This window comes from Bos javanicus, chromosome 5 (genome assembly GCF_032452875.1).
Source record: "Bos javanicus breed banteng chromosome 5, ARS-OSU_banteng_1.0, whole genome shotgun sequence".
Taxonomy (NCBI): domain Eukaryota; kingdom Metazoa; phylum Chordata; class Mammalia; order Artiodactyla; family Bovidae; genus Bos; species Bos javanicus.
In genome coordinates, this window is record NC_083872.1 from 113323904 (window position 1) to 113337113 (window position 13210).

Genomic DNA, 13210 nt, shown 5'->3' on the forward strand with positions numbered 1-13210 from the left:
GAGGAGCTCTCTGCTCTGACCCTTGATGAGCCTTGCATGTGTCTTCTCCTACTCTGTAGCTTGCTTGTTCTCTCAGTGGTGTGGATCAATACGCACAAATTCTTAATGTTCATGAAATCTAGTCTGTTCTTTTCCTTAACAGATATATCATGTCCTGTTTAATATTCCTGACACTACCTCAGTGTCATGAAAATACTCTACTAGGTGTCTGATAGACCCATTATTTTTAAATGTCGCACATGGGTCCATAATCCACTTGGAACTGATTCGTGTATGAGTTGGAGGCAGAGATGCCAGATCCACTTTCTTCTTCACATGTCTGTCTCCCTGTCTCAGAATCTGTTGTTAAAATGACTGTCCACTCCCTGCTGCACCCAATGGCCCCTTTTGCATAAATTGAATGTCTGCATGTGAGGACTCTGCTTCTGGACCCTCCGGTCAGTTCTGTTGTGCACCACCAATACCACATACCCCTGGCAACCATATATCTAATACGTCTTGATGTCTGGAAGAGTTGGTCCTCTGGCTCTAGTGACTAGTGTCTGCTGTTTACCTTCCCGTATACATTTTAGGATCATTTCCATCAGCCCGGAAATCCCAGTGGGGTTTTGATTGTCCTTGTTGCTAAGACGCAGCTGCTCTGTGAGAGGGACTCATCCGTTTGAGGAAGGCATGTGTGTAGCAGCTGAGGATGGGGGAGACGGTCCCCCAGTGACTGCCCCACCCCCCTGAAAACGTTGCGTGTGCCTGACAAGCAGTGAGCAGTGTTTTCTTACTGCTGTTGCTTTGTTTTTTGGGCCACACCACGCAGCATGTGGGATCTTATGTTTTTGTTTTTCTCTTTTCTTCTGGACTGTACCACGCGTCCTTTTCTTTTGGATTCAGGCAACCGTATCCAGTTCCTCTGAGAGAGCCAGTCTCCTTGGTCCACGTCCTTTGAGTGGCACTTTGGCAGGGCTATTTCTGACCCTGGCATTCAAATCTTCTGAGACAGTCACATTAGATGATGGTGCTCAGAGCCAGTAAAGGTCAGACGCATCAGGCTGGACCAGCAGAGGAAGCAGCCTCCCGGCTTGTGAAGGCAAGGCTGAGTGTGATGGGTGAGGCCCAGCCCAGCAGCCGCTCCTCCTCCAGGCTCCCTGCACTGCGTTCTTCTCTCACCCCTTCATCCTTCTCTGCTGGTTTCTCATGCAGATTGTGCTGTATCGAGTGGTTTTATGGGTTTTAGAATACAGATTCATTGTTGTTCAGTCACTATGTTGTATCCAGCTCTTTGCGACCTCATGGACTGTGCCCGCCAGGCTCCTCTGTCCTCCACTGTCTACCGGAATTTGCTCAAATTCATGTCCATTGAATCAGCAGTGCTATCTAACTATCTCATCCTCTGCTGTTCTTCTTCTTCTTTTGCCCTCAGCCTTTCCCAGCATCAAGGGTTTTTCCTCAGAGAGTCTGCTCTTCACAGCAGGTGGCCACAGTATTGGAGCTTCAGCATCAGTCCTTCCAGTGAATATTTAGGGGTGATTTCCTTTAGGATTGACTGGTTAGATCTCCTTGCAGTCAAAAAAAATGACACAATTTCTGAAAACATGGATGGACATCCTTGTCCCTGCAGGTTTATCCCTGGGCCCTGGAGTGATGTTATCTCGTGGGCAGAAGAGGGACTTGGGAAGCAGGGGCTCGGGCTCACCCAGGGATGGCAGGAGGGGTCTCTCTCTCTCTCTTTTTTTTTTAATATTCATTTATGTGCTTGGCTACGTTGGGTCTCAGTTGTGGCACACAGGATCTTCATCACTGCATGCGGACTCTCTAGTTGCAGCGTGCAGGCTCAGTATCTCTGCAGAATATGGGCTCTTAGTTCCCCAAACAAGGATCAAACCTGCATCTACCTTCACTGCAAGGCGGGTTCTTAACCACTGGACCACCGAGGAGGTCACGGGGTTCTCTGGAGGGTGGACAAAGCCCTTGCCAGGCCAGCCTTGAGGGAGGGGGATCACGCAGGCCTGCTCGCATCCGGGATGAGCCTCGGGGTAGCCCTCTCACTCCAGCGCTTTCTAGGCTGACAGCGATGGTAAATGACAGTCGCCGGCCACTTGCTGGATGCCTGTTCTAAACTCCACACTCAGAGGTGAAAGAGATGAAAATGAGTCAAAGCAGAACACAGTTTTACCTAAAAATGCTCTCAAAGATACGTAATGAAAATGGCAGATGAGAAAAAGTCTCAGGACCCAGGGGGCCGCCTGGCTGGAATGCAGGGTTGGACAGGGTTGAGGGTGGGCATGCTGTGGGGGGCGGGGGGGCCCGGGAGAGCCTGGCTCAGCTCGGCAGATTGGACGCCAGCATGGCCAAGAACATGATTCAAGTCCAGTTGGGCAGCCCAGTAGGACAGGATACAGCTGAGTCTCCAAGGGTGCCTTGAGCCCCAACCCCTTCCCTCTGGGGTTTGTCATTGAGCTCGGCAGGTTCCCCCGGAGCCATTGCCCTGGTTTCCGTGGGAGTGTTTGCTTCCAGGCGTGGAGGGTCCCAGCCCTCCTGCTGGCCCCCCTTCCCTAGCCTGCCTCCACCCGGTCGCACTTTCTGACGGCCTCCTGCTGGCTGCAGCTGGTGTCCACCACCCTGGTGTCACGGTGGTCCTTGTCCTTCCACAGAGCTATTTCCTCAGTCGCGCCCAGAGCCTGTGTGGCCCCGAGCGCAGCGCCGTCCCTGACTCGCTGCGCTGGCTCTGCCATCCCCTGGGCCAGAAGTTCTTCATGGAGCGGAGCTGGTCAGTGAAGTCGGCTGCCAAGGAGAGTCTGTACTGTGCCCAGAGGAACCCAGGTGAGAATGCCTTGCCCCCTGGGGGCCCCCTGGTGCTGCCCCCAGACACGTGGAGACACAGGGTGCCTCGGCCGTGAGTTCCTTACACTCAGGAGCTCGTGAGCCTGGTTGCCAGCAAAGCTGGGTTTGCAGCTCGCCGCTGGGCCACTCAGAGCCCATGGTCCTGGCATCAGTCACCCTGCCACACGTCCCCAAGGGTGACTGAGTGTGAGCGGAATCTTGCCCTTGTGCGGGTGCTGTGGAGACTCAGAGGGTGTAGAGGAGCTACGGGTTGGCCCCACTCTCCCACTTCTGCCAGAAAACAGACAGACATAGACGGAGCAGTTAGGGAACAACAGGCGACAGACGGTCGTCAAGTGCTCAGGGTGGCGGCAGAGACAGGGCTCCGGGCGTCGGGAGGAGGGGCTGGCTGGCTGTCCCCCGGTGTCTGATGGTGATCTGAGTCGACTCGCCCAGCCTCGCAGCGGGCGGGAGAGGCCAGTCGGGTTGGCCCAGGCTTGAGCAGCCATGGCTTTGAGCTGTCCGCACTTTTACTCTCTCTGAACCAGGAGTGTGGGGAGTCAGACATGGTTGGCAGGTTCAGGAGTGTGTGTCAAGCATTTTGTGGGGAAGGCGGGGTCCACTGTCGTTTCTTCTCAGTATCTGTTGTTCACAGTAAGAATGACGCGCAACCCCAGAGAGGAAGGGCGAAAGCAGAAGCCGTCATCAGTCTCGGATGCGTGGCCAGGCTGCTCTGCCTGCAGCGGAGCCTGCCCCTGGCCCTCATGCCTCTGGTGGCTCTGGTTCTAGGCCTTGTCGCCCAGAATATATTCCTAAGTGTCCTGCCTCCCTGTCCTTGTCAAATTGAAGCCCACACGTCTGTGGCATGTGAATGAAGGGAAGGGCCTGGTGATGCCGTATTTGGGGCTTGCCAGTCAGGGGACTTGGTGACAGGCAGCTGTCATTGCCAAGCATTGCCAGGCCTCTTGTTTAATCGCCTCGGCCAGACAACTTCTGGCCACCGGTCTTGTGCGAAGGCTCTTAAGCGGGAGCTGGCTCTTCTCACCCTGTCAGGTAGGAGCCTCGGTGGCCGTGCTCCTGAGCTACGGGAGAAGGGGCGGCCTCTGAGACTTGGGGTGGCTGTCCACCTTCCCGGTTTCTGTTTGCTGACAAGGGTCGTGGCCACCACCTTACTGCTCCCAGCCTTGAATGAAAGGACTGAGGATTATGCTAAGAGACACAGTACCTCTCACGCCCCCCACCCCCCCCGCCCCCCCGCCACTGGAGCCAGTCCAGAACTCATGTAGTCTTGGATTGACCACCCTCCCCCCCGCCCACCCCCTACTTCTGACTGTTCAGCAAGCAGTTCTGGGGTGTGGTTGGGGAGGTTTGGCCCCATTCAGAGGGGATATCTGTTCCTTGGGTTCCTCCCCCACACCCTATTTTCTCTGTAGGACAGAGCTTCTAAGTGAGCCCCACTCACCCCTCTCCTGGCTTCCTCCTCTTCTTCAGCCGACCCCATCGCCCAGGTGCACCAGGCCTTCTGTAAGAACCTGCTGGAGCGAGCAGTGGAGTCCTTGGTAAAACCTCAGGCCAAGAAGAAAGCTGCAGACCAGGAAGAGGAGAGCTGGTACGGACCTTGGATATGCCCCCCACCCCTGCCCCCGCCTCAGGCTACCTCCCTGGGTAGCGCAGACGGGGCTCTGAGATCCACCTCCCTTAAGGAAACGGGCCCCACTGTGGGGGTTGCAGGGAAATCCAGTGACTCTTTGGTGTTGATGCCTCAGGCCTGGCAGCCCCACGAGAGCCCTCTGTGGGCTCAGAGCTGACTTCTTTGCCTCTTGCTGCCCCACCAAGTATATTACTTCCCCCTTTTCTCATTTCTACCTATCTCTATATCTATGTCACCTATATACATACCTATATCACTGAGTGGAGTCAGTTCTTGGAGCAGGTCGGGGATTTGATTTCTTTTGCTTTGCCCTTTGGCAGGGGAAGGGTGGCCTATGGAATGGAGCGTGGGAAGCTCAGCAGAAGGCAGACGCCTCTGGCCCAGACATCTTGGGAACCCAGACCTGTACCGAGAGGTCAGGCGGTGTCTTATTCTTAGGGAGTCACCAAGCACAGTCTTTCCTTCACAGAGTCAGACCTGAGAGGCAGGCAGGTACCAGCATCACTCTCGTTCAGGACCCAGGTCCTGACAAGAGTGCACGTGGGCAGAGACGGGGTCTCCTGCCTGGGGGATCAGAAAACTTCTGGGCAGAGACCACGGTTGAATTGGGTCTTGAAGGGCGAGGGATGAAAGAGAAACCTTGCTTTTCCCACAGAGAGAAGAGTGTCAGGAACAGTGTCGGGGCGGCCTGGGGCGAGCCGGAGTGGTTGGTGGGGGCAGTGCTTGGGGTGTGCCTGGCCCTGTGGGTCTCAGAGCTGGGGGCTGACCAGCCAGGCTGTGAGTGAGGTCCTTGTGTACACTCTGATGTGAGTGGGACCCTTTCTTTTCTTTCCAGTGAATTCTCCAGCGCTCTTGAGTACCTGAAATTACTTAACTCTTTTGTGGACTCCGTGGGGATTGTGACCCCCCCCTTCTCCAGCAGCTCTGTGCTCAAGTCGGCCCTTGGTAAGCACCTTGCGGGCGGCTCCACGGGTCTCAGGTTGCTTGACTCAGTCCTCCACAGCCCTTGTGTCTTGGGGTCCCAGGATTGGTTACGAGTCTGCCACTCAAGAACCTTCTCTGGCTCTGACGTGTGTCTCTGCAGTCCCCACATCAGCCCCACCCACAGTTCCCCTTACTGGGCTGTGTTTTGGGGGCAGGAAATCATGATGCTGCCAGAAGCGGGATGACGAGTGAGTCAGGGACGCTGGCCGGAGCAGGTCAGGAATGCTCCCAGGTGCTCAGAATGGGCAGCAAGTGGTTCGGGCCCGGGGGCGGGTGGGGGGCCTCACCTTTCAGCACACAGTGGTCCTGGGGCTGCTCTTGGGTTGACGCCCTCTGCCGGAGAGGCCTTTCATCCGGCGTCCCTACTGCTCCGGCACCCGCTGCCTCGGTGGCCACACAACTGCTGACCGAACTGGCTGACCGAACTGGCAGCAGGACACTCTGCTTCTGTCTCTAAACTGTCATCCAGGTGACAACATGAGAGCGGCCGCCTCTCGCGTGACTGAGGCTGCAGGAGAGGGCATGGAGCTCCCTCTGATGGCTCTCCCCATGGAGGGCAGGATCCCAGAGGAGCAGCCTCCCCATCGTGGCCTCTGACCTCATGGCCTGTCTCATTTCCGAGCTGAGAAAACAACGCGCTCTTAGGCATTTCACATGCAGGTTCACTGAGAAAACTAGGCCTCAGGAAAACACTAGAAAGATTCTACCTGCACCGTTACTACACATATTCTGGAAACACTGTTTTTCACAGCTGTTGGAAGTTTGGGTTGTTTGCAGCTTCTTCCTTAAAAATAACACCACAGTGAACGTCTTTTTTTTCTCTATTTAGGCTCGTTTCTTTGTGATGGATTTTCAAAAATGAGATTCCTAGGTTACTAGGAGTGAACATTTTTAAGGCTGTTAAGGCAAATTGCCAAACATGTTCTGAGATGGGGCTGGTGGGTATGAGAGGGCGGCCCACAGGCCCCAGCCCGTCGTCGGGAGGGAGAGAGAGAGAGCACGAACAGGAGGGCTCTAGTTTCTGCAGTGCTGGAGCAGCATTTGGTTCTGTTCGCCTCTAGGCCCAGACGTCATCTGTCGGTGGTGGACGTCCGCCATCACCATGGCCATCAGCTGGCTCCAGGGAGATGACGCTGCTGTGCGCACTCACTTCACCGAAGTGGAGCGGGTCCCCCAGGCCCTGGAAGTGACAGAGTGCGTAGCCCTCCTTGACCTCTTGCCTGCTTCTCTCCAGGGAAGCCCCCGGTGCCAGCAGGTGCCAGGCTCGCTGGGTTAGTAGGGGAGGGGAGCAGGTCTGCATGGCCATCAGCATGAAGGGTCAGGCAGCCTGGGGACTACACGACAGATGGAGAGATGAAGCGAGGGGACAAGGGCGCCACGGAGACTCCAGACGTGGCGAGCCGTGTATGTGTGTGCGTGTGTGAGAGAGAGAGACCCCAGCAGCCGTCAGTGCTACTCCCAGGGCTCCACAGGCTGACAGGCAGGGAGAGCCGGTGGCTCCTTCTACTACAGAAGGTCCTGGTGGAGCCTGGCAGGCCAGCACTGGCTTGTGAGGCCCGGGGATCCTCTCGTGTGCCAGCGCTGAGTCCCATTTCCTCTCGACCAGCCTCCACCCCATCAGCTGAATTACTAGAGAGCTTTTGACATTCCTCTTGGGGACTCATGCCTGTCTCTTGGGGGCGTTTGGCCTGTATTGGCGGGCAGCCTGCCAACACCCTGGCTGCTTCTGACTGGATCTGAGTGTCCCTGACATCTTCTGCAACTTGCAGAAATTGTGAAACCCCCCAAGGCAGGAAGGCCCCGCTGGGTCTTTCCTCAGAGCCAAGGCTGTCACGTTTCCCGCCAAGTGGGCCTTTACCCGGGAGAGCAGGAGGGAGCCGAGGAAAGCAGGTTTAGGCAGCTTCAACACTCTGAATTTCATTTAAGTAACCCCCTATTAAGCTCTGACCAGTGAATGCCCACCCAGGGTGTGTTGTCTCCCAGCTGACACACCCAAGCCGACTGAGGCCCAGCGGGTAAACCGTCTAAAGTGTTCTCACTTGTAAGAACAGGCCCTGGGGTACAGCTAAGACCCCCGCAGGCATTCCTTCCCCCCAAATTCAGCCACCTGGGGGCCCCTTTGCTCTTTAGTTGTGGCGATGCTGTGGGACGCCACCCCACCCCAGCCTCCCCACTCTCTCCCTGATCTGCTCCCTGAAATGAGGCTGTTTCTCCAGAGTTGAGCACCCGGCCTGTGCACCTTAGCGAGTGAGTGCAGATAACAGGGCTGATACGTATGTCCCCACAGGGAGTGGCGAAGTGGTACTGTGGCTTCTGTACAGATGAGGAAACTGAGGCATGGGTTTTTTTTTTAACTTTTTGCTCTTCTGCTTTTTTTTAAACTTTTTATCTTGCATTGGAGTATAGCCGATTAACAATTTTACCGCAGTTTCAGGTGGACAGCAGAGGCACTCAGCCACACACAGTCTTGTACCATCCTCCCCCTGAGGCACAGATTGTTTGAATGACTGTCTTGGGTGGCTTCTCGGTGACTGTTGGTGGTGGGCCCACCAACAATCTCTGTGGCCGGGATCTCTGATCCCTTCTCCTTGGTCACATGCCACATTCGGGGGTCTCCTGCACCCCTCCACGATTCCGTCATCCACTCAAGCGAGTGCTTAGCTGAGGGCATACTTGGTGTCAGCCAAATTCTAGTCTCTGGGAGGCCGCGGTGAATGAGACAGCAGGTTACGGCCATAAGCAAATAGACAGCAGCCTGCCCCGCTCAGTTCTCCGTTCTGGGAGCCGTGGCCTCTGCTGGCTCCAGTCTTGGCTCTCAGGAAGCAGGCAGCACATCGTGGGGAGACGTTCCAGGCCAGAGGCAGGTCAGCCTCCAGGAGTTCACACAGAACCTGGTGAGGGCAGGAGGCTCACAAACAACAGCTGGTGTCGGGGGCTCAAAAGACCTGACCCAGGGGGCAGCCAGAGGAGGCTTGCTGGGGGCAGGGCAGGAGAAGGCAGACCAGAGGGCCAGCCAGTGAAACAGGTCTCAGGAACAAGTGGGGAATGGTGAGAAAGGGTATTCCAGGCAAAGGCAGCCACGTCAGCAGAGGTGAGGAGTGAGGAAGGGAGCGGAGATGAGCTCTGGTTGCCTGGAGCCCAGAGTGGGTCAGAGGCTGAGAAGGGCCTCGTTCAGCACCTGCTCTCCTCCCTCCCCTCACTTCCTCCTGCAGCCACACTCCCGCCTGGATGTTCTCACATGTGTCAGACACTCAGGGCCTTTGCATCTGCCACGCCTCTTTCCAGAACCCTCCTCCCTAGAAATCCCCGTGCCCGCTTCCCTCGGGTTCCTTCTGCGTGAGTGTCACCTCTCCCGTGAGGACATCCTTGGCCATCCTTCATAATAAACGCCACCCGATGGCTCCGGGTGACTTTCCTTCATGGCTCTTGCAGCGCCTGGCATTACACAGTCAGTATCTAATGTGTTGATCATCCGACTCCTTCACTAGGACGTGAACGCTGTGCACATTTTTGGAGTGAAGAGGATGCTTAGGGCCAGGGAGCCTCCCTCGCTCAGGGCTGGCAATTCCAGTCTGGAGCTGGGACCTAGAACCATTTTGGTGGCCTTTAGTCCTGAAGACCCACTTGTCACAGCGGTGTGAGGGCAGTGGTTGCTGGCTTGGGCTCCCCACCTTCGTTCTGCCCAGGTGATGTGCGCTGACCTCTTGCCTCTCACCTCTGTCACCACCCAGGAGCCCCCTGGTGAAGGCCGTCTTCCACACCTGCAGAGCCATGCACGCCTCACTGTCCGGGAAGGCGGACGGGCAGCAGAGTTCCTTCTGCCACTGCGAGAGGGCCAGTGGCCACTTGTGGAGCAGCCTCAACGTTAGTGGGGCCACCTGTGACCCCAACCTTAACCATGTGAGTGGGGGCGTATAGCCCCGGGGGGCGGTGCTCATCTCTGCTGGGAGATAGCACTCTGACCCGTCATGAGCCCACCCGGCCTGTGGGGCTGCGCGAAAGGCAGGCCAGGCAGCAGCCCCTCCCCCAGAGCCTGGCCCGGTGGTCCGGGGGTTTTTCTTTCCGTACTTGGAACCAGCACGTTCCCACCTTGGCCCCAGGTCCTGCGGGCCCTCAGCTCGGTCAGCCCCAGGTGGACCTCGGCTGGCCAGGGCACGCATCTGCTCCGCCCCCGCCCCTTGCGTGCACACCCTGGAGCGGGTGGCTGCGGTGCATTGTAGTTGCATTGCATGTTCTGGCGGTACCCGTGCAATGTTTCCACAGTGCATCACAGAGGCCTGCCCGGCCCTCGAGAGACCCCCCCGTGCCTTGTTAGAGGGACTGTGTCACTGCCGGGGCACGAGGCAGGGCCGTCCGGGGCAGGGGAGGGGAGGCGTGCACACAGCTGAGGGGGACACGTCGTCTGCTCACCAGGAGGAGCCTGGTTCTCTCCAGAAAGGGAGGCAGGAGGTGTGTTCTGAGGGTCAGATTCCGAGGCCCTCACTAGGGTTGGTCTGGCACCTCTGGCTGAGGTCATCCCTGGACCCGGACCCTGCAGTGAACCTGGGATAACATGCCAGCCCTACAAGACAAGTGTGCCCGCAGGGCCCAAGGCTCGCTCTAGGTGGTTCCTCTGGTGGGTCCAGTAGTGTTTGTCTTCATGGAGAACCAGAGAAGTTTGAGGAGGAGAGAGAGGCTGCAGGCACCTGTGTAGGAAAATGGGCCTGGAAGAAGGGGCCCCCACAGAGGCTAGCGTCCCTCAGAGGGCAGAATTCAGCCACAGGCTACTACCTCACCTCTCAGAAATGCTACCTTTGGCTGAGGAGAGGGGTCTCATCCACATTCTCCACCAGTGCTGTCAGCAGCCAAAAAACCACTGTGCCTGAGGGTCGGGCAACATTACAGGTGCGAGGCAGGGTCGGCAGGGGGATGGGGGGTGTGGGGCAGCACCCTGGAGAAAGGGATGCCAGGCTGGATGAGATGAGGAACAACCTGGAGGTGTCCATTGGTGCCTGAGGGCGGCACATGACCCACCTTGAGAAGCACTGTCCCTAGCACTAAGGGCCCTCAGGAGCTAGGCAACACCAGCGTGGGCTGAGGCCAGTGCCCTTTGTGATTCTCCTTTGTGACACTGCAGCCCTGTGTGGTGCCCATTTTTTGGGTGGGGAAACAGGCTCAGAGGTGAGGTCATGTGTCAGGGCCACAGAGCTATGGACAGAAAACTGTGACAGATCTAGACTGGTGGATCCAAACCCTGGCATTGAGCCGCTCTGCGGGTCTACCTTCTTGGGTTCCTGTCTCCCCCGCCCACCACAGAGGCCACTAGGGCCAGACCTGGGCCCCATCCTTGGAAGCGAGCCTCTGATCCCTGTTCCTCCATCTCCAGGCTCTGATTCCCCTGCAAGGACAGGGCCTCTAGGCCAGCCATGGGCTCCCGGAGGTGGGAGGGGCTCCTGGAGGTGGGAGGGGCCTGCAACTTGCTGTCAGAACCACTAGAGTTTTATTCCTACCCTTCCTAGTGTCTCCTCCATGAGGCGCTGCCCCTCTCTGATCCTTGGCTTCCTCACCCAGTCAATGGAACAGCAGATTTCCCTACAGGGGCTGTGGGAAGAACTAGATGTCAGGAACTGAAGCTCCCTCCCTGGCGGTTCTCTTGCTCCCTGATTTTCTGGGTCTCCCCTTTAATGCCAGAGCTGCCAGGTGTCCGGTCGGGGAAGACCTGGTGCGTGCAGGGACCCTTGCCCTGGTAACCGGCCAGTCACCTTCTCCTTCCTCATGGCACACCACGCAGGTGGTCCAGCTGCTGACCTGTGACCTGCTCCTGTCGCTGCGGACGGCTCTGTGGCAGAAGCAGGCTGGAGCCAGCCAGGCCCTGGGGGAGACCTACCACGCATCGGGCGCCGAGCTGGCTGGCTTCCAGCGGGACCTGGGCAGCCTGCGCAGGCTGGCACACAGCTTCCGCCTGGCCTACCGCAAGGTAAGGCCCAGCCTGCTGCTGGGGAGGGTGGATCGAGGTGTCAGAACCGAGCCTAGCTCTGGAGTGGGGTCATGGAGTCGCTGACCGGTCAGGCCCTGAGCTGGGTGCCATTCATCCCTTTGTTTGGCTCATGCTGTGTGTGCCCAACCCTGGAACGTGGCAGTGAGCAGTCCACACAGCACAGACAGGCCAGCAGAGATCTCGCCTTACCAGTTAACACGAGGGAGCCCTGCTAGGTTTTCATAGTAGGCGTCAGAATCCCCTAGAAATGTGTTGAATGCCTTTTCTGGGCCGTGCTTGAGAACTCTCCACGTAACATCCCCTTGGCAATGAGGGCAGTTGTATAACCCACTTAGTGGACTCAAACTGTTCCTGTGTTTACCTTTATTGCTAATTAAGAGTAATACAACTCAACATATTTTCCCTGAATTGTTTTCCAAAAATTCAAGTGAGAAGGCCAGTGTTAGGGGTGGGGAAGGGCTGTGTTTGGAAACGTGTGAAAAAGAAGGGCTTGGGGTACGGCTGCCCTCACCCTCAAGTGCTCTGGGACCCTCACGTGGTTGCATTGTAGCCCCTGTGTGCAGCGAGCCAGGACAGACACTGCAGACGAAATACAGTCATGTGAGAACCACCCCCTTCACGGTGGAAAAGAGGAAGTGCGCTCAGGGGCGGCGGCCTCCTCACAAAACATCCCCACCTGCCTCTCCCTTGCCCGCCTCCACCCTGGCCTTCCAGGGCAGCACCACCCTCCTCACACCCTGATGTGTTCGGGTGTAAAAGAAACTAGAGACCTAGGGAGACCCCCTTCTCCCCTCCCCCCTCCCGTCAGTGACGCGTATTGACAGAAGGGCTGCAGGTCTTCCTCCTGAGACCTTCTGAACTCTGAAGAGGAGACTCTTTCTGAAGAAACCAAACGACACAGGCCCCGAGCCGCCTGAGCTGTCCCCCTGCCTCTCTCCCGTCCCTGCCTCTCCCCTGTCCTGCTTTCGGGCTGGAGGCAGCCTCCGGCGTTGTGAGGGTCCACCCGCCTACTGTCCTTACAGCGCCGGTGCTCTCAGTCACCGTCAGCGGAGGTGGCCCTTAGCTTCCCTCTCAGCGTGCTAGCTCGCTCCAGCCCCACCAGCGGGCCTGTGCTCTTCCCCTCTCCTGCCGGGTGTGTGTCCAGGGTCAGAGTGAGGACGGGAGAGGCTGTTTTCAAAGGGTGAGCAGGGCAGGGTGTTTAGAGGAGAAGGGGTGTGGTCAGCGGGCAGATGCGATGCTCTAGGGAGGGATGCCCCCAGGGACACAGACAGGTGAGGACACCGGGCTTGTGTCCCCGGGCTTCCAGGTGTTCCTGCATGAAGCCACCGTGCGCCTGATGGCCGGAGCCAGCCCCACCCGCACCCACCAGCTGCTGGAGCACAGCCTGCGACGGCGCACGGCTCAGAATGCCAAGCACGGTGAGCCCCCAGCGCTGGCGCCTGGGCGGGCCCAGGGGAGGGGAAAAACCCAAGGCTTGATTTGGTGGGTGGCCAGGGAGGGTCCGTGAGGCATTGTGGGGCTGGACTGGCCTCGGTCAGGTTGTCGTGGGTCCAGCCTCTCCAGAGTGAGAAGGGGATGGTGGGGGGTGTTGTCCCAGCGCAGGATCTGGGGCCCCGCTGATGGGCCGCATCTCAGCCCCATCACAGAATGATAGCCAGAGTAATGTGTGTGGCACTCGGCTGGGTCACCTCATCTGTCTGTTGAGCTGAACCTCCCTCGCTTGGGGGCGGGGGGCTTAGATACCCAAGTTCTCACCGAGCCGGGGGACAGCACCTGCGTCGTAG

At 57.7% G+C, this 13210-nt stretch overlaps 1 protein-coding gene across 1 annotated transcript in view; it reads left to right on the forward strand.

Annotated features, from left to right (window-relative positions):
* SREBF2 (sterol regulatory element binding transcription factor 2) overlaps positions 1 to 13210 on the forward strand; it is a 58010-nt gene that overhangs the window by 42771 nt on the left and 2029 nt on the right. Inside the window, exons 12-18 of the mRNA XM_061418675.1 lie at positions 2646 to 2814; positions 4306 to 4423; positions 5301 to 5410; positions 6511 to 6643; positions 9181 to 9349; positions 11220 to 11405; positions 12733 to 12844. Coding sequence (XP_061274659.1) covers positions 2646 to 2814; positions 4306 to 4423; positions 5301 to 5410; positions 6511 to 6643; positions 9181 to 9349; positions 11220 to 11405; positions 12733 to 12844 — 997 coding nt within the window. The remainder of the gene's footprint in view (positions 1 to 2645; positions 2815 to 4305; positions 4424 to 5300; positions 5411 to 6510; positions 6644 to 9180; positions 9350 to 11219; positions 11406 to 12732; positions 12845 to 13210) is intronic.